We start from the raw sequence: 19,484 nt of genomic DNA on the forward strand, positions 1-19,484 counted from the left end.
AGAAGACAACCGCCCCTCCCATTGCCTGAGCCCCCCTTAGGGAGGCCCACGGGGGGCACTGGGGGGGGCAGGACCAGGAGGGGCCGGGGAGTCATTATGTGGGGGCTGCTGGAAGCAGGAGGTGGCTGGCCTGGGACTGCAGAGGGCTCAGGGGGGCTCCGGGCTCCGGCCTGACCCAGGGGGCCCAGGCTGTAACTGTCCGTTCTCGACGCTCACTCAGGACCTTCGACGCTGGGTCTGGACACCCAATAACTCGCCTGTGTTCACCCGCTGGCTGAGTCACTGCAGAGTGGGGGGGGCTCCCGTTGGGGGTTCGAGTCTCCCCGAGGTGTCCTACCATAGGGGCGGGAAGTGGGGATGCCGGAGGTGCTGCAACACCACCAGGTTTTGCGGCCAGCGTCCCGGCCACCAGCCCCACGCCTGGGGCTCCGCACCCCCGCCAACTGTGGCCCCAGCCTCCACCACGTCACACCTGTCTGTGTCCCCCCTCCCAGAGCCATGGCTCCCGACCCCAGCTCCAGGGGGCAGTGAGCGGCACGGACGGGGTAAGGGGGGGTACAGCTCAGCACCCCCACTCCAAAAACTGTCCCAGCACCACTGTGTGCTACCCAGGGGGGCTCCTGGTGTGACCCAGGGGGCTGCAGGCTCCAAGGGTCGGCCCAGGAGCAGGGAAGCTGAGGGGCTGACCCCAGGGAGAGTGGGACCCCAAGGACCAGCAGGCTGACGGGGTCCACAGGGACCGTCCCAGAGCCAGGCGAGGGCACCGGCCTGCAGAGCTGTGACACCCCGGCTGTGGTCTGGGAAGGGGGGACCCCAGGGCTGGGACAGCAGGAGACCTGAGCACCTGTCACTCCCCGCTGGGCCCACCCGGGCTGCGGGGAGCAGGTTCTCGTACTCTGGGGGGGTCATCTCACCCCGCCTGGGGGTCTTGCTCTGGCGGCCTGAACCCGGGGGGGGGAGAATCATTAGAGGTGCTGGAATTGGGGTGCTGCCTTCCAGTCCCCCCCACCCGAACCCACCAGACCCCCCATCCCCTCTCTGAGCTGGGGACAGAACCCAGGAATCCTGGCTCTCCGGGGTGGGGAGACACTTACTCACAGAGGAAATAGACCCAGACTCCAGCTAGCGCCGCACCCGCTAGTGGCTCGATGACAATCCCAGCAATGGCTCCAGCAGAGAGACCTGGACGAGGGGCATCTGGAGGAGAGACTGGGGGTGGGGGGGGAAGTGGATCAGATGCTTCAGCCACAATCCCCCCACCCTGCGCCCTGCAGCCCAGACCCCCTAGCGCTGCACTGGGGCCCGCAGAGGGTGAGCGCCCCTCTCACAGAGTGTGGGGGGACTCAGGGCCCTGCACCCCCCCCACCCCCCCCCCCGGCTTCCTGCGATTCACCATGACTCTCTGCCAGCCAGTAAAGCAGAAGGTTTATTTAGACGACAGGAATACAGTCCAAGACAGGTCTTGCAGGCACAGACAACAGGACCCCCCGCAGTTAGGTCCATCTTGGGGTCCCAGGGTGCCCCAGCCCCCTTGGGAGGTCAGAGCCCCGTCTGCCTCCCAGCCATGTCCCCAGCCAGCTCCTGAAACTCCCCCTTCAGCGACCCCTCCCACAGCCTTTGTTCAGTTTCCCGGGGCCAAGGTGTCACCTGGCCTCCAACCCCTTCCTGGGTTCTCATGTTACACGCTCAGGTATTCTCCCTCGGTCAGTCTCCCATCCCCCAATGCAGACTATCCTAGCCACACTCCCCTGTCAGCATTCAAAGACCACAGTAAGAACAGTCCCAGTTCGTCACATCTCCCCCCTTCGAGACCGAACTGAGCAGGGTCACTTTAGCCAGTGACCCGGGGAAGTTCGAACCTACCCCTGTTCCTGTGGATGCCCCCGCATCCCTCCCATTCCTTGGTGAGAATTACACCAGGCCCCTCCAGTTTCACGTCCCCCCTTAGGTTGGGGCTGCTCGGTGGCACTCGTAGTTAGCATGTGGGAAGGTTTATGCGGCCTGTGCCCTTTTCCCACCCCAATACCCCTGGGGTTCCAACTGGGCTGGGGTCTGCTCTCAGCGTTCCAGTCTGGATGTCGGTGATTCAGGCTCCCTTGGTTCAGAACCCCCTTTTTACCTTGGCCACCCTCCGGAAAGGCTCCTCTATGCTGGGTAAGGGTCCTAAAGCCGTTTTCCCCTTGTCCCAGGCCTTCCTCCCCCTCTGACAGGGGTCACAGGATCGGCAGTACTGTCGGACAGTAACAAAGACCCCAGGCCAGTAAAAGCTCCGTAGCAGCCTCTGCTGGGTACGCCATGTTCCCTGGTGCCCTGAGAGGAGAATGTCATGGGCCCAGCACAGCAGCTGGCGGCGATACTTCTGGGGTACCACCAGCTGCCTCCTGATCCCCCCGACTCCATTTTCCCTGGAGGGGGGCCCATTCTCGGTACAGGAACCTCTTCTCCCACAGGAACCTTTTCCGGCCACCTCGTCCCATGGTCTGTACCGCACTGAGGTCGGCCAGGTCCCTTATCTTCCGCAAGGAGGGATCTTTCTGCAACTTGGCCTGGAACTCAGCAGCTGGGACAGGGATGGCCACCTGCTCTCTCTCACCGGCTGGGTCTGAAGCCGCAGCCTCCCTGAGACGTGTCCCTGGGCGTTCCCTCCCGACCAGGTTAGGGTCCTGCGCCTCAGGCAAGGCACCCCCCCCCACGGCCAGGGCGCTGTGCCCCTCGCCGGCTCAGACTACGGGTCACGACCAGGGCACCTTGGGGGTTGCTTGGCCAGTCCTCCAGGTCCCCCTCCATCAACACGTCAGTAGGCAAATACGGGTGTACCCCCACATCCTTGGGGCCCTCCTTGGCCCCCCACTTTCAGGTGTACCCTCGCCACGGGCACCTTGAATGGGGTCCCGCCCACCCCCATCAGGGTCAGGTAGGTGTCGGGCACCACCCGATCTGGGGCCATCACCTCAGACCTGGCCAGCGTCACCTCTGCGCCCGTATCCCAGTATCCATTGACCTTCCTCCCATCCCCCTCCAGGGGAACAAGGTACTCTCTCCGGAGGGACAGCCCCGCGCCCATCGTATAAACCAAAAACCCTGAGTCTGGAGCATCCAGCCCCCAGAGGAGCTGGCCTGGAGCTCTCCGTCCTCCTTAGCAGGTGGTACTCTGCCAGCCCCCCTTCCCTGGGAATGCTGCCTCTTGCCCGGCTGGGTCTCTACCCAGTCAACCCTCTGTGGGTTCGGTCTGCTCAGCCTGTCCCTGAGCCTGGGGCACTGGGCCTGTATGTGGCCCCTTTGGCCACAGTGATAGCAGCCCATTTCCCGTGGGTCCCCTCGAGCGGGTCAAATGGACCTGACGCTGGATGTTTCCCTTTGGTGGGGGTTCTCCATATTTCCCCACTGGGAGGTCCCATGGTGACTCTCTCTCTGCGTTGTGGTGGGACTGTTCCTTTGGGACTCCTCCCTGTTATCCCCTGCCCGACTGTTCACAAACTCGTCGGCCAACTGGCCTGCGTGCTGCGGGTTCCCTGGCTTTTGGTCCATCAACCATCGCCTCAGGTCGGATGGGCACTGCTCATACACGTGCTCCAGTACAAATAGATCAAACAGGTCCTCTTTAGTTTGGGGCCCAGCTGTCCACTTGCGGGCATACCCCTGCGCCCGGTTGGCTAGTTGTAGGTATGTGACCTCACGGGTTTTACGCTGACTCCGGAACCTTTTCCGGTACATCTCAGGGGTCAGCCCAAACTCGCGGAGCAGGGCCTTTTTGAACAGTTCGTAGTCCCCTGTCTCCGCCCCTTTCAGTCGGCTGTACACCTCCCTGGCTGTGGAGTCCAGTGAGGGGATGAGAAATTGGAGCCTGTCTGCAGGGTCAACCTGGAGCAGCTCGCAGGTATTCTCAAAGGCCGTCAGGAAGGTATCCATGTCCTCCCCCTCCTTACGCTGGGCCAGGAAGCACTTATCAAAGCTCTTTGCAGTCTTGGGTCCCCCCTCACTCACCGCAGCCGGGGCCCCACTGCTCCTCAGCCTGGCCAGTTCCCGCTCATGCTGACGTTGTTTCTCCTTCTCTTCCCGCTCCTGCTTCAGTTTTTGCTGCCTTAACTCGAGCTCTTTCAGTCTCAGCTCCCTGTCATATTCCAGCCGCATCCATTCCAGGGACAGGGAGCTCCGCCGGGACGATCCCCTGCTGGCCGCCGGGGTCAGGGGGCCCTCGGTATTCGCTGGGCTTCCCCCAACCCCTCCCCTAGGCACAGGTAGGCAGGGTCTCGGGATGTCCTCAGCAGCAGTCTGACCCCTCCCAGCCATGTCAGGCCCCGGGGCCCACGCTGCATCCGCCGGGCGGCTTCTCTCAGGGACAGGGCTCAGTTCATCCAAGCGATCCCTCTCCTCCAGCCGGGCAATGAGCTGTTCTTTGGTGGACCTCCCAATGCACAGCCCCCTCTGCCTGCACAGCTCCACCAGGTCGCTCTTAAGGCGTTTAGCATCCATCCTCCTGCTGGCCACTCGCCGGCCTGTGCTCTCCGCTTTCCACCGTTCCAGGGGGACCCCTAGTGTGCCAGCCCCTCTTCAGGTCACCACTTCTCTGCCAGGGTCGAGCTGCAGACTCCTCCGCCCTGGGACCACTCGCTGCGATCACCTGGGGGACCCTGTTACTGCAACAGTCCTTCTCGCTGGTCACACACTCCTAGGGGTTAATCACTCCCTGAACCGTCCCTCCTTTGTTTTTCTGCTCCCCAGTCACTTACTGCAAGAAGCGCCATTCACAGGGTGTCGTACATCCCACCTCTGCCACCAGTTGTCACGGAGTGTGGGGGGACTCAGGGCCCTGCCCCCCCGGCTTCCTGCGATTCACCATGACTCTCAGCCAGCCAGTAAAGCAGAAGGTTTATTTAGACGACAGGAACACAGTCCAAGACAGGTCTTGCAGGCACAGACAACAGGATCCCCTCAGTTAGGTCCATCTTGGGGTCCCAGGGCAACCCAGCCCCTTGGGAGGTCAGAGCCCCGTCTGCCTCCCAGCCATGTCCCCAGCCAGCTCCTGAAACTCTCCCTTCAGCGACCCCTCACACAGCCTTTGTTCAGTTTCCCGGGCCAAGGTGTCACCTGGCCTCTAACCCCTTCCTGGGTTCTCATGTTACATGCTCAGGTATTCTCTGTCGGCCAGTCTCCCATCCCCCAATGCAGACTATCCTAGCCACACTCCCCGTCAGCATTCAAAGACCACATTAAGAACAGTCCCAGTTTTTCACAGTGTGTGTGTGTTCTTTGTGTGTAGGCACAGTGGTATCTCTGCAGCTGTGTGTATCAGTGTGTGTGATTGAATCTCTTGTCTGCTCTTCTTTAGTGAGCCCACTTGACATGTCTTATTGTCCTTGGGTCTGTCTCTCAGCCCCTCTCCAAGGGTTGCAGCTGTCTGGAGGTGCTGCCTTCCCCACCTTCCTCATGCACACCTCGTTCATTCAACAGGGCAATTGATTAAAAGTGTGTGTGGGGGGGAGATCTTATAGATTCATAGATTCTAGGACTGGAAGGGACCTCGAGAGGTCATTGAGTCCAGTCCCCTGCCCGCATGGCAGGACCAAATACTGTCTAGACCATCCCTGACAGACATTGATCTAACCTACTCTTAAATATCTCCAGAGATGGAGATTCCACAACCTCCCTAGGCAATTTATTCCAGTGCTTAACCACCCTGACAGTTAGGAACTTTTTCCTAATGTCCAACCTAGACCTCCCTTGCTGCAGTTTAAGCCCATTGCTTCTTGTTCTATCCTTAGAGGATAAGGTGAACAAGTTTTCTCCCTCCTCCTTATGACACCCTTTTAAATACCTGAAAACTGCTATCATGTCCCCTTTCAGTCTTCCCTTTTCCAAACTAAACAAACCCAATTCTTTCAGCCTTTCTTCATAGGTCATGTTCTCAAGACCTTTAATCATTCTTGTTGCTCTTCTCTGGACCCTTCTTTCTTGAAATGCGGTGCCCAGAACTGGACACAATACTCCAGCTGAGGCCTAACCAGAGCAGAGTAAAGCAGAAGAATGACTTCTCGTGTCTTGCTCACAACACACCTGTTAATACATCCCAGAATCACGTTTGCTTTTTTTGCAACAGCATCACACTGTTGACTCATATTTAGCTTGTGGTCCACTATAACCCCTAGATCCCTTTCTGCCGTACTCCTTCCTAGACAGTCTCTTCCCATTCTGCATGTGTGAAACTGATTGTTCCTTCCTAAGTGGAGCACTTTGCATTTGTCTTTGTTAAACTTCATTCTGTTTCACTCAGACCATTTCTCCAATTTGTCCAATCTTGTTCTACTCCGAGCAAAAAGACATTTTTCTTTTATCTTATTCTATCCTTAGGGGCTAGAACATTATACCAAGGGCAATGCAAAGTTTCTACATCAGGATTTGATACAAAGTTTCCATATACCAAGGCTCATCAGTACAAGGTTTCTATATGAGGCTTTGATACAAAGTCTCATGAAAACAGAGGTCACACGTGGGTGGACCCACTACAGGTTACATGAAGAGGCACAATGTAAAGTCATATGAAAATGATCAGAGATTTATCTACACAGGGTGCAAATCAGGCCTGGCCCAGTGGGGCCACCCCCCGGCTCACCAGGAGGGGGGCCGAGAGCTCCCTCCCGGGGCAGCCCCTGTCCGGCTGAGCCCTGCGGGGGGCTCGGCCGCGCTTCGCCAGCAGGGGGCAGCAGCGAGTGCCCAGCCCGGCCGGGCTCCGGGCCAGATGCACCCGGGTCCCCTTGGCCCTGCTGGGGCCGGATCACGCCGGGGGCTCCCACGGTCTGGCTGCTTCGCGGGTGGAGCCTTTGCTCCCGCTCTACTTCCCCTGCACCCCTGGGCTGCACCGTCTGATGCTTCCCGGGGAGCCGGACTGGCAGGCCCCTCGTGACCCCCTGCCCCACTGTGAGGAGCCTCATCTGGCCCTGCTGGGGGTCAGACCCCCGACCCCCCTCTGCAGGCAGCACAACCCCCCGCTCAGCCCTCGACAGGTCAGCGATTGCCCCCCAATCACCCAGTATCCCCCTGGGGCGCCCAGCCCCTGGTGCTGCCACTGGCCGAGTTCCCAGCTCCCCCCCAAGACCCCGAACTCCCAGCTGAGCAGTGACCCCTCCCCCAGCCAGCGCCCCGCTCAGCCCCGGCACGGCCAGGCCTTACAGAGAAAACCAGGCTGAGTGTATGGACCAGCCAGAGCCCAGAGCTGAGCGTATGGACCAGCCAGAGCCCAGAGCTGAGCGTATGGACCAGCCAGAGCCCAGAGCTGAGCGTATGGACCAGCCAGAGCCCAGAGCTGAGCGTATGGACCAGCCAGAGCCCAGAGCTGAGTGTCTGGACCAGCCAGAGCCCCGAGCTGGGAGAAGGAGCCGCTGGAGGCTCCTGTTACACTGGTCTACAATTGTTGAGAAGTCGTCTGCTTCAGAGATAAAATGTGCTATTGATTATGTATTTTGATGTGCTGAATTCAAATATGACAATTAAAACAACTGATTAGCTACTGTTTAAGATATTTAAGTTTTTACATGTTATGTCTATGTATATTGTGTAGATAGTAGAGTTTTAATCATAAATGGTAAACCTAGGTCTTTTCATGTGTTTATGGTTGCTTTACATGATAATATTTCACCTATCCTGTTTATGTAACACTTTAAAAATCAGCGAAAGGGTTATATAAATAAAATTTATTATGAAACAAAAGGCAAAAAACTATTCTGTACATAGTTTAGTCCTATTCAGTGTCTACTCAGCGCTTCTTGGCTTGTCTCTTGTATTCATTAAATGGAGCATCTCTTGTCACTGTCCAGCAATAGTCTGCAAGCATTGATGGGCTCCATTTGCCCTGATAGCGTTTCTCCATTGTTGCAATGTCCTGGTGAAATCGCGCGCCGTGCTCGTCGCTCACTGCTCCGCAGTTCGGTGGAAAAAAATCTAGATGAGAGTGCAAAAAATTTATCTTTAGTGACATGTTGCAACCAAGGCTTTTGTATGCCTTGAGGAGGTTTTCCACCAACAACCTGTAGTTGTCTGCCTTGTTGTTTCTGAGAAAATTTATTGCCACTAACTGGAAGGCTTTCCATGCCGTCTTTTCCTTGCCACGCAGTGCATGGTCAAATGCATCATCTCGAAGAAGTTCATGAATCTGAGGACCAACAAAGACACCTTCCTTTATCTTAGCTTCACTTAACCTTGGAAATTTTCCACGAAGGTACTTGAAAGCTGCTTGTGTTTTGTCAATGGCCTTGACAAAGTTCTTCATCAGACCCAGCTTGATGTGTAAGGGTGGTAACAAAATCTTCCTTGATTCAACAAGTGGTGGATGCTGAACTCTTTTTCTCCCAGGCTCCAATGACTGTCGGAGTGGCCAATCTTTCTTGATGTAGTGGGAATCCTTGCATGACTATCCCATTTGCAGAGAAAACAGCAGTACTTTGTGTATCCAGTCTGCAGACCAAGCAAGAGAGCAACAACCTTCAAATTGCCACAAAGCTGCCACTGATGTTGGTCATAGTTTATGCCCCTCAAAAGTTGTTTCATGTTGGCATAGGTTTCCTTCATATGGACTGCATGACCAACTGGAATTGATGGCAAAACATTGCCATTATGCAGTAAAACAGCTTTAAGACTCGTCTTCAATGAATCAATGAACAGTCTCCACTCATCTGGATCGTGAACGATGTTGAGGGCTGCCATCACACCATCGATGTTGTTGCAGGCTACAAGATCACCTTCCGTGAAGAAGAATGGGACAAGATCCTTTTGACGGTCACGGAACATGGAAACCCTAACATCACCTGCCAGGAGATTCCACTGCTGTAGTCTGGAGCCCAACAGCTCTGCCTTACTCTTGGGTAGTTCCAAATCCCTGACAAGGTCATTCAGTTCACCTTGTGTTATGAGGTGTGGTTCAGAGGAGGAGGATGGGAGAAAATGTGGGTCCTGTGACATTGATGGTTCAGGACCAGAAGTTTCATCCTCTTCCTCGTCTGACTCAAGTGAGAATGATTCTGGTGCATCAGGAACCGGCAGTCCTTCTCCGTGGGGTACTGGGCGTATAGCTGATGGAATGTTTGGATAATGCACAGTCCACTTTTTCTTCTTTGACACACCTTTTCCAACTGGAGGCACCATGCAGAAGTAACAATTGCTGGTATGATCTGTTGGCTCTCTCCAAATCATTGGCACTGCAAAAGGCAGAGATTTCCTTTTCCTGTTCAACCACCATCGAAGTTTTGTTGCACAAGTGTTGCAGCATATGTGTGGGGCCCACCTCTTGTCCTGATCTCCATTTTTGCAGCCAAAAGAAAGGTGATAGGCTTTCTTAACCATAGTGGTTATACTGCGCTTTTGTGATGCAAAAGTCACTTCACCACAAACATAGCAGAAGTTATCTGCACTGTTCACACAAGTACGAGGCATCTCTGCTCACTTTGGCTAAACAGAAATGTGTCCCTTTGCAGAATCAAACACTGACAAATAAGAGCACGACACTGTATGATTTCTAGAGCTGATATAGGTCAATTTGTTCAGCAGAGTGACGTAAGCTTCGTTATGATTGCATCATCCATGACTTCTAGGAATAACATGATGCAATTCATATCATGTATGATGCCATACCAGCTTCAGATTGCATCATTCATTGTTTTGCCTAAAAAGCAAGTACTGTCCAAACCCAGTCATAGATTTATTCATAGATCCAGTCAAAGATGTATTTTAGTCATTTCTGGTTTAAATTGAGATCCCTTCCCTTTATAACTCACTTATCCTCCGCCATTCCCAAGTCAAGGGTCGTATATACTGACCCAGTAGCATATCTTGAAAACTAGAGCCAATCAACAATTTTAAGCATCATTTTCGTTCTCAGTGACCCAGAATTAGTAAAGTTTGACTACATTTATTTCAGAAGCATTTTGGCTGTAGAGCAGTGTTATTTACTCCTCATAACACAAGAACTAGGGGCCAGCAAATGAAATTACTTCACAAAACGCACAGTCAACCCGTGGAACTCCTTGCCAGAGGAGGTTGTGAAGGCCAAACTATAACAGGGTTCAGAAAAGAACTAGAGAAGTTCCTGGAGGATCGGTCCATCAGTGGCTATTAGCCAGGATGGGCAGGGAAGGTGTCCTTAGCCTCTGTTTGCCAGGAGCTGGGAATGGGTGACAGGGGATGATCACTGGATGATTCCCTGTTCTGTTCCTTCCCTCTGGGGCACCTGGCACTGGCCACAGTCGGCAGACAGGACACTGGGCTAGATGGACCCTTGGTCTGACCCAGTATCACCCAACGGGACAATGGGTGACAAGGAGAATAAAATGGGAACGCGCTTCCCAGAGCCCCGAGGTCCCAAACCCACCCCTGGCAGCTCCTGTGGGGTTCAGTGCCCCCGGAGCCGGGCACAGAGAGAACGGCCCGGTGCCTCCTGTCTGCCAGGGATGGGCCTGGAGCCTCCCGCTGCCCGGTGGAACCAGCCCCTGGGACCCAGGCCAGACACAGCTCCGGCCGTGCCTCCGGCACACAGCTCACCAAAGTCACCGCGCCCAGCGCTGCCGGCTCTGGGCAGGGACCTCCCGAGCCCCTTTGGGGGCCGGTCTGGAGATGTCAGAGCCGAGGGACCCGCGAGTCCCTCGGTGCCCTGTGCCCTCTGCCAGGGGCCCCGGGTCCCGGCCGGTCGGATTCGCTGCTCACAGCTCTGCAGGGGAGAACTGCCCCGGGGAGGGAAAGACGCGGGGCCAGGCGCTGGGGGGAGAGGGGGAAGCCCTGGGCAGGGTCCCCTGGCCCTGGTTTGGGCACCAGCCGGGCACTGGGGAGACCCAGGCCCGAGTCCCTGCAGCCCCACAGACTCCCTGTGGGACCCGGCCGGTCACAGAGCCGCCCGGGCCCCTCCGTGCAGTGGGGAGCTCCCGCGGCCTGGTGTGGGACACAGAGCGCCAGGCTCAGGTCAGGCGGGCAGAGAACAGGGCACGTGCCCAGGCTGGGGGTGTTTGGTCGTGAGACGTCACCAAGCCAAATCCTGTGCTGGGCACAACGGAGCCGGAGCCAGTCACAGGCGCCGACTTTCTGATCTCCTCGCAGGGGCCCAGACGCTGCGGTGATGGGCCCCAGGGAAGCAGCATGGACAGACAGACGGATGCACCCCCTGGGGTGGGTGGTGACTGTTCCTGCCCTTCATCGACGGGACATCCCCGGGGCGGCAGGACCCAGGCTCAGGGACTCGCCTTTCCCAGCATGCCCCGGGCCCCTCCCAGCATGCACCGGGGGCAGGAGGGGGCGTCACTTCTTCAGGTCCTCGTACACATCCGGCTGTCGGGGCTGCAGCGTCTGGGGGAAACGGGAACAATTCAGCCAGAGACGCCACAGGGGAGAGCTGAGGACCCCGCCCTGCAGGACACAGCCCCCCAGCTCCTCCCACTGGCCCCAAAGCCCCTCCCATGCTGGAGGCCCATCCCTCCCCCCAGTGCTGGGTCCCCCGCTCAGCCCTGGGGCTCCTGGCTGGTCCCCCTGTGGCTCACTCTGCCCCCCCCCCCCAGCTCTGGGATGTGATAACCAGCCCCGTTCCCAGCCATAGGGCTTGGGGGGGCAGCTCCCCCATCCCCCCACTGGGTCCAACCACCCCTCAGGGGGAGGATACAGCACAAGGGGCCGGTGCTCACCTGGTATGTGGGGCTGGGATCAGGGGGGTTCCCGGACTGGGCCTGGGGGAGACAGAGGCAAGAGGGTCGTTACCACCAGACCCCAGAGACCCCCCCGCCCTTCCTCCAGCTTAGCTGGGGGGGGGGGCGGGGGAGACCCTGGGACAGTCAATGGGACCCCGGGTTTGTGTAACCCCCCTACCCCCACCCAAAGGGGACGGTAAACTGGCTGGGGGTCGGGACTGAGTGGCACCTGCAGAGGAGGGGGCGGGACTGGACTAGCAGAGGGAGGGGCTGAGCCCTTGTCACTCACCACAGACCCCACCCAGGATGTAGGGGGCAGGTTCTTGTACACCAGGACGGGTGCCCCGTTCTCCTTGGGGGTTTCATTCCGGCAGCGAGCATCTGGGAGGAATCAGAGATGCTGGAATTGGGGTCTGTCTCCTAGCCCCGTTGCTCTAACCACTAGACCCCACTCCCCTCCCAGAGCCGGGGAGAGAACCCAGGAGTCCTGGCTCCCCGGAGGGGTGGGGGGCTGTTACTCACAGAGGAGATAGACCCCGGCTCCGACCAGCGCCACCCCCACCAGTGACCCGATGACGATCCCAGCGACAAGAGAGAGACCTGAAGGAGCATCTGGCGATAGAGGAGAGACGTGGAGGGCGGGGGAAGGGATTTGGATCAGATGGTTCAGCCACAATCCCCCCACCCCGCTCCCTGCAGCCCAGCACCCCCCAGGGACAGCACTGACTGCCAGGGGAGAGCACCCCCTACTGAGCCCCTGTCCCTCTCCCTGCAGCCCAGGCCACCTAGCGCCACTCTGGGGCATTGGTGCCAGAACTGGGATCCCTCCCGCCTCTTCCCTCAGGGCAGCCCCCATCCACCTGTCCCCCTCCGACCTCCCTGTCCTGCCCACTGGCTAATTCACTCTCCAGCACCCCTTACTGGGGGGCACCGAGCAGCGTGGGGGCCGTGGGGGGCAGGCGCACCAGGAAGGAGCCAGTAAGTCCCAGGAGAGAATCAACAGACCAAAGGAGAAAACAGCGGCTCAGAGAGATGGTGCCTCCCCTTCCTCCCTCCGGGATCTGCCCCATTCGCTACCCACCCCCAGGAGGCAGCACCGAGGCCAGCAGCGCTCAGATCTCAGGCGGGGACACAGACCCGGTGCACGGCTGGGGGCCTGGTGCCAGCCCGTAGGCTAATAGTGGGTACAGACCGACACCCCCCCCCCCCATGGCCACACGCCGGAGACGCCAGGTGGACAGGAATCTGCTGTCGGAGCTGCAGTGGGGCGTCCCACAGGGGACAGATGCCCCGGAGGGGCGGGGGGCAGAGACAGGAAGGAGCCGGGAGGGAGAGACGGGCACAGAGCAGGGCACTCGACGCGCTGATCGGACGGGTCGGGCACCGCTTGGAAAGCGACAGGTAGCGTCTGGCCCAGATGCAGCACGGCTGGGAGCAGCCCCCACAGGACAGAGCCCACGGGGTGGAACTGGGCCCTGGACAGGACCAGAGCACAGGGGGATGTGGCTGGACTGACAGTGAACTAGCCGAGAGCGCCCAGCACAGGGAGCGGGATCGGCGCAGGCAGTGACAGGTGATAGAGCAGTGTCTGAACCAGACAGACGGGAGCATCCCCTGGGGAACAGAGCCCGAGGGGTGAATCCAGAACTGAGCTGAAGACCCCATGTCACGGAGTCCCCGGGCGATGCTCTGGAACTGCTCCCCACAAAGCCAGGCAGGACTCTGGGGAGCCTCCTCTCCCTCGGCGCAGACTGTCTTCAGGGCAAGAAGCTCACACGGCTTCACCTCCTGGGTCTCTCCTGGGAGCATTCAACATATGCCCCTCCGTGCGCTTCCCACAGCGAGTCCGCCCAGGCGGGGTCCTGGGGCAGCCAGAGGGTCCTGCACCCCCACTTCGCAGTCAGTCGTGACTCTCAGCCACCCAGTAACACAGAGGTTTATTAGATGACAGGAACACGGTCTAACACAGAACTTGTAGGTCCAGCGAATGGGACCCCTCGGCCGGGTCCATTCTAGGGCCCAGCGAGGCAGACCCCCGTCTGCCCTCCCTTCCAGTCCCCAGCTAGCTTCAAACTCCCACCCCCATCCAGCCCCTCCTCTCTGGGCTTTGTCTCTTTCCGGGTCCAGGAGGTCACCTGATCCCTTTGTCTCCAACACCTTCAGTTGGCACCTTTGCAGAGGGGCCCAGGCCATCAGTTGCTAGGAGACAGAGTGTCGGGCATTTATGTACCCTGGCCCTTTGCTCTGCAGCAACTATACACCCTTATCCCACCCCCTAGATACTTAAGAACTGCATAGGGGAAACTGAGGCACACACAGTATTCAGAGGAAACATTAAGAACAGTCCCACTTCGTCACACCCCAGACCTGGCTTCAGAGACAGGCAGAGCCCAGGGCGCAGGAACGGTGCTGACCCGCGGGGTTGGTGCACAGAGTAACAGGCGACAGGGGACGTTGCAGGCAGACAGGGAGCCCATCTGGAGACTGGACAGATCCGGAGTGGCCGGGGCGCTGGCAGGACAGGCAGAGGCGGGTGTAGGGCGCGCTGCCCAGCTACTCACCCAGCACCTCGGTCTCCGCGGTAGCCGTGAGGCCGGTGACGGGGTTGTGAGCCTGGCACTTGTACGTGACCAGCTGATCCAAAGTCGTGGGGTTAAAGGTCAAGCTGCTCCCAGTCTCGTTACTGTCGGTGCCGTTGAGAACCCAGCGATAGCTCGGGGCTGGGACGGAGCCTGCACCTAGCACCCAAACTCCCTCCCAGAGCCCAACCTCTCAACCGTCCTGCACCCCAATCCCCTGCCCCAACCCAGGGCCTGCACCCCAGACCCCCTCCCCCCACCCAAACTCCCTCCCAGAGCCCAACCTCTCAACTGTCCTGCACCCCAATCCCCTGCCCCAACCCAGGGCCTGCACCCCAGACTCCCTCCCCCAACCCAAACTCCCTCCCAGAGCCCAACCTCTCAACCGTCCTGCACCCCAATCCCCTGCCCCAACCCAGGGCCTGCACCCCAGACCTCCTCCCCGCACCCAAACTCCCTCCCAGAGCCCAACCTCTCAACTGTCCTGCACCCCAATCCCCTGCCCCAACCCAGGGCCTACACCTCAGACCCCCTTCCCCCACCCAAACTCCCTCCCAGAGCCCAACCTCTCAACCGTCCTACACCCCAATCCCCTGCCCCAACCCAGGGCCTGCACCCCAGACCTCCTCCCCCCACCCAAACTCCCTCCCAGAGCCCAACCTCTCAACCGTCCTACTCCCCAATCCCCTGCTGCAACCCAGGGCCTGCACCCCAGACCCCCTCCCCCCACCCAAACTCCCTCCCAGAGCCCAACCTCTCAACCGTCCTGCACCCCAATCCCCTGCCCCAACCCAGGGCCTGCACCCCAGACCTCCTCCCCACCCAAACTCCCTCGCAGAGCCCAACCTCTCAACCGTCCTACACCCCAATCCCCTGCCCCAACCCAGGGCCTGCACCCCAGACCCCCTCCCCCCACCCAAACTCCCTCCCAGAGCCCAACCTCTCAACTGTCCTGCACCCCAATCCCCTGCCCCAACCCAGGGCCTGCACCCCAGACTCCCTCCCCCCACCCAAACTCCCTCCCAGAGCCCAACCTCTCAACCGTCCTACACCCCAATCCCCTGCCCCAACCCAGGGCCTGCACCCCAGACTCCCTCCCCCCACCCAAACTCCCTCCCAGAGCCCAACCTCTCAACCGTCCTACACCCCAATCCCCTGCCCCAACCCAGGGCCTGCACCCCAGACCCCCTCCCCCCACCCAAACTCCCTTGCAGAGCCTTAGGCAGGTGTGGGGCAGAGTTGGGGGGGAGGCTCTGAGCGTTCTGGGCACCACCAAAATTTCTACAAACCTGCCACCCCTGCTACTTGGGGGGGGGGGGGGGGGTGAGGAGGTGAGTGGCGAGTCGGTGGATGGAGGGGGGCATCCATTTTCAGTAATTTAATTTTTGGTACTGCATTGACTGACTGCTATGTGCATTAATATAGTGACCCCCTGGGTCTTTGAATGAGGCTTTATACTTGGGGTGGGGGGTGACGAGGCGAGTGACGAGTCGGTGGCTGGATGGGGGCAAGTCTCCCAGGTTCAAAATCTGGGACTGTGTCTGTTGGTCCTTTTTGCTGCTTTTCTCTGGGCTGGGGGTTGTGCCAATGCTGCAAAGAGGGTGTTCCCAAAGGAAGGTGCTGGCTTCTAACCCCCTAGGCTGTCAGCATGTCTACTCTTCTCTAGTCAGCCCACTTGACAAGTTTGATTGTCCTTGGTCTGGCTCCCAGCCCCTCTCCAAGGGTTGCAGCTGTCTGGAGGTGCCTGCCTTGCACGCCTTCCTCATTCATTCAATGGGGCAATTGATTACAAAGTGGGGGGAAGATCTTATTCTACTTCTAGCAAAAAGACAGTTTTCTTTTACATTATACAAAAATGCATAACGCAGAGATTTATCTACAACTGCATTGATTGACTGCTGTGTGCAGTAATACAGTGACCCCTGGGTATTTGAATGAGGCTTTATACTCGGGGGGGCGGCGAGGGGGCGAGCGGCGAGTGAGGGGCAAGTGGGTGGGCAAGCGGCGGGTGGGCAAAGAGGTGAGCAGTGAGCCAGCAGGAGTTCTGGGGGAGGGCATGGGGGTTTCTGGGAGGGGAGGGAGGAGGCGAAAGGAGGCGAGTGGTGGGTGGGGGACTGACTAGGAGGGACGCAACAAGCCAGTGGGGGGCTAGGGGGTGAAGAGAGGTGTGATGGTGGGGCCGAGTGGGGAGGGGGTGGGTCCTATTTTACTGCTGTGATCTGGTCACCCTATGCGTGCCGTTTCTCCCCCTCCCCAAAACCTGGAAGGAGGGTTTGTTTCCGTGGGGCAGGAGGCGCTGGGGGGGGTGTTTCAGGGGTGCTGGGGGGGGCCGCAATTTTATATTCTTACCTCGGGCACAAAAATAGCTAGTTACGGCTCTGCTGGGCGATGCCGGCAGGACCAGGGGCAGCGCGGCCGGGGGACGGGGCTGCAGTTACTCACAGGCCAGCGTCACGGTGCTGGGATCACTGTGGTTGGTGCTGATGGGGTTCCTGACCTCGCACTGGTAGGCGCCAGCGTCGCCCCGGGTGACACCCAGCACCGTGAGGGTCCGGTTGTCAGGGGACAGCCCCAGCTGCTCACTGGGCGCGAGGGACGCCCCGTCCCGGAGCAGGAGCTGAGCCCAGCAACGCCCAGGAGACGCTGACAGGCAGAGCCCCCCCTCCCCCAATGAGCCGCCCCCGCTGGGCCTCGCTGGGCGGCTGGGTCAGGACCCGCATGTGGGGCCCGGGCGTTCGCCAGCTCCCTGGGCAGGTGCCAGCCCCCGGCTCTAGCCATCCGGCTCCTGGATGCCTGCTGGTCCCAGTGCCCCCCCGCCGAGCATCCCAGGGCCAGCAGTGACCCCCCAGGCTGGATATTAGCCCCCAGTGCCCCCCACTGAGCCCCCCAGGGTCAGCCCCCCAGCTGGGTGCTCTGGGTCCAGTTTCACCTTCAGGGACTGGTGAGTGTGACCCCAACAGCACCTGGCTCCCCCCCCCCCGCAGACAACCTGGGGGGGGGGCTGGATCTGGGGAGTCCCACGCAAAGGGCCCCACAATGACGTCACGAGCCCCCCCCACCCCGTAGGCACCAAAACTGAGCAAAGTGGGTGTAAAAGAGCAGGTGGGTCTGACCCCCCCACCCCCCGTGATTCAGGGGTCTTCCCAGCATGCACCAGGGCCCCTGGGGGAGGGGGGGCTCATCTCTGCAGCTGGTCGTACACACCCCACTGTGCAGCCTGCAGCTCTGGGGAAACAGGGAGGGGTCAGAGACACCCTGGGGGATGTGGGGACACCCCCACCCTGGGGGGCCCACACCCCCCTCACAGGCCCCCGACAGCCCCTCACCAGCCGGGCTCATCCCCGGGGGAGATGCCCAAAGCCCCATCGCTGGGGCGGGGATGGCAGGGGGAGGGGGGGGACACAGCCTGGGATCAGCGCAGCTCCCGGGGGTGGCACTTACCAGAGACGTGCAGAATCACCGTGGAGAGAATGGGGTTAGTCCGGCTCGCTATCAGCACCGTGTAGTTCCCGGTGTAGTTGAGCATTAACCCTGCCATGTTCAGGGAGCAGCCCGGCCCCAGTGTCTCCCGCCCCGTATGGGCCGAGCCGTTCTGCTGAATGGGGTTTGGAGGTGGGAAGTAGGTGAGGATCCGGCTGTTTTCATCAGCGGTCACTGATCGGTACCAGATGCAGGACAGGAAGCGCTGTGGCGGATTCTGCGGGGCCAGGCTGACGCCCCCTCCCACCACGGGGCTCGGCGGGGTGAGGACGATGGTCACTGGGGTCTGGGCCGGCGCCGGCTGGAGGCAGGAGCCCAGGACGGAGGCTGCGGGGGGAGACCAGAGAGACTGATACTAACTGGTGCCCCTCACTCCCGACCCGCAGCCCCTCTGCTTTCATTTGCACTGTCCCCTGTTACAGCCCTGTGTGTCCGGGACACCTGGGTCCCCCCACCCCCGCTCCACCCTCTCAGCTGCAAGGGACCCCTCGCCAGGTGCCGCCCGGCGCCTTTTCCTGCAGCGGGACCTGCCCCGACCCAGGGGCGGCGCCTCTGAGCCGGGACCCTGGAGTCCGGACCCACAGGCAGGGCAGCCCCACGGGGGCCCCTCCGGCCTCAGACTTCCCCTCCCGGCCTCGTCCGCCCACTTCCCCTTCGCTTTGGAGGAAGGAACCGGTGGGGGGAGGGGGGGGAAGTTTCTTCTCCCTTCTCCCCCTGCGGGTTCCAGGTCCCTGGGTCTCTGCGCTGGGCTGGTTCCGCCTGCTAGATCTGGGGGGACGGAGTTCAGTGCGGGGGGGGGTCTGGGTGTGTCCCCCCCAGTGCTCTGGGACAGAGACACAAAGAAACAGCTGACCCCTGCTAATCTCCCCATGCAAAGCAGGATCTGTGGGGAACAATGGGGCTTCTATGGTGCCCCCCGGGTCTCTGGGGAGCCTGGGGATGGAACCAGCCTGGGGAAGGAAGCGTCACACCCCCCTCCTGCTACCCCAGCCCTGGGGTCCCCCCACCCAGCTCTGCCGGTGCCCCTCAGTCCTGACCCGCAGCCCCTCGGCTTTCTCCTATTGGAGGCCTTTGTGTCCCGGACACCTGGGTCCCACGTTCTCCCCTCTGACCTGCCAGGAGAATCCCCGTCCAAGGGCCGCCCGGTCTGTGGGGGATTTGCCCCATCACCCGTCGCTGCTGCGGGACCCGCCGGGAGCTGCCGGGGCGGCAGAGATGCCTGGTTCCCAGCTGGGGCCAAAGGACAGAGACGGGGGAAGTGTGTGTGGGGGGGGGAAGCGGAGCTGGCACGAAGCACCTCCCTTGCCCGGCCCAGCGCAGGGACGGGGCAGGGGGTGCGGCCCCTTTGGCACCGAGCCCCCCCCTTCCTGACAGCCCTGCCTGCCCCCGGAGGGGAGGGGGACTCACCCGCCCCTCCCCCTGCCCCACCCAGACATGGGGGGGGGGGGGCGGGGGAGAGAGCGGTGTAGCAATCCGGTCGCTGCAGCCTCAGGGGAACTCCAGACGGACTCAATAGCAAAGGCGTCTCCAGCCCCCCCCATGGTCCTTCGAGGGGGGTCGGGCCCTGGCAGATGCGGGGGGGGGGGTTGCACGGGGGAGAAATCGTTCCCTGGGGGGCTGGGGCATGGAAGAGGACAGGGCCCCCCCTGCCTCCAGGAATCCTCCCCACCAGATATCGCCCCCCAGTGGAGGTTGTGTGGAGGGGGGGCTCATCCCTGGAGGCCGCCCGTGGGAAGTGGGGGGGGCACAGAGAGAGACCCCTCTGTTA

At 60.1% G+C, this 19,484-nt stretch overlaps 2 protein-coding genes across 2 annotated transcripts in view; one reads left to right on the plus strand and one right to left on the minus strand.

Moving 5' to 3' along the window:
• The window catches only part of LOC101935353 (carcinoembryonic antigen-related cell adhesion molecule 6-like), a 108,797-nt gene that overhangs the window by 16,066 nt on the left and 73,247 nt on the right, over positions 1-19,484 (plus strand). The gene's annotated exons all lie outside the window — the stretch shown is intronic.
• LOC101935630 (carcinoembryonic antigen-related cell adhesion molecule 3-like) lies at positions 7,675-19,003 on the minus strand. Its single transcript, XM_024113814.3, has 6 exons — positions 18,829-19,003; positions 17,678-18,043; positions 12,180-12,269; positions 11,947-12,038; positions 11,655-11,696; positions 7,675-11,322 (listed from the first exon to the last, which is right to left on the minus strand). The coding sequence occupies exons 1-6, from the start codon at positions 18,881-18,883 to the stop codon at positions 11,275-11,277; spliced, it is 693 nt and encodes a 230-aa protein (XP_023969582.2). The 5' UTR covers positions 18,884-19,003; the 3' UTR covers positions 7,675-11,274.

Source organism: Chrysemys picta, chromosome 20 (assembly GCF_011386835.1).
Source record: "Chrysemys picta bellii isolate R12L10 chromosome 20, ASM1138683v2, whole genome shotgun sequence".
Taxonomy (NCBI): domain Eukaryota; kingdom Metazoa; phylum Chordata; order Testudines; family Emydidae; genus Chrysemys; species Chrysemys picta.

Coding starts and splice junctions, on each gene's coding strand:
- LOC101935630 (XM_024113814.3), bottom strand. CDS start 18,883: ATGGGGCAAATCCCCCACAGACCGGGCGGCCCTTGGACGGGGATTCTC. Junction 18,044..18,828: donor GACGGGGATTCTCCTGGCAG/GTCAGAGGGGAG, acceptor CTCCCCCCGCAG/CCTCCGTCCTGGGCTCCTGC. Junction 12,270..17,677: donor GGTGATTCTGCACGTCTCTG/GTAAGTGCCACC, acceptor CTCTATCGCCAG/ATGCTCCTTCAGGTCTCTCT.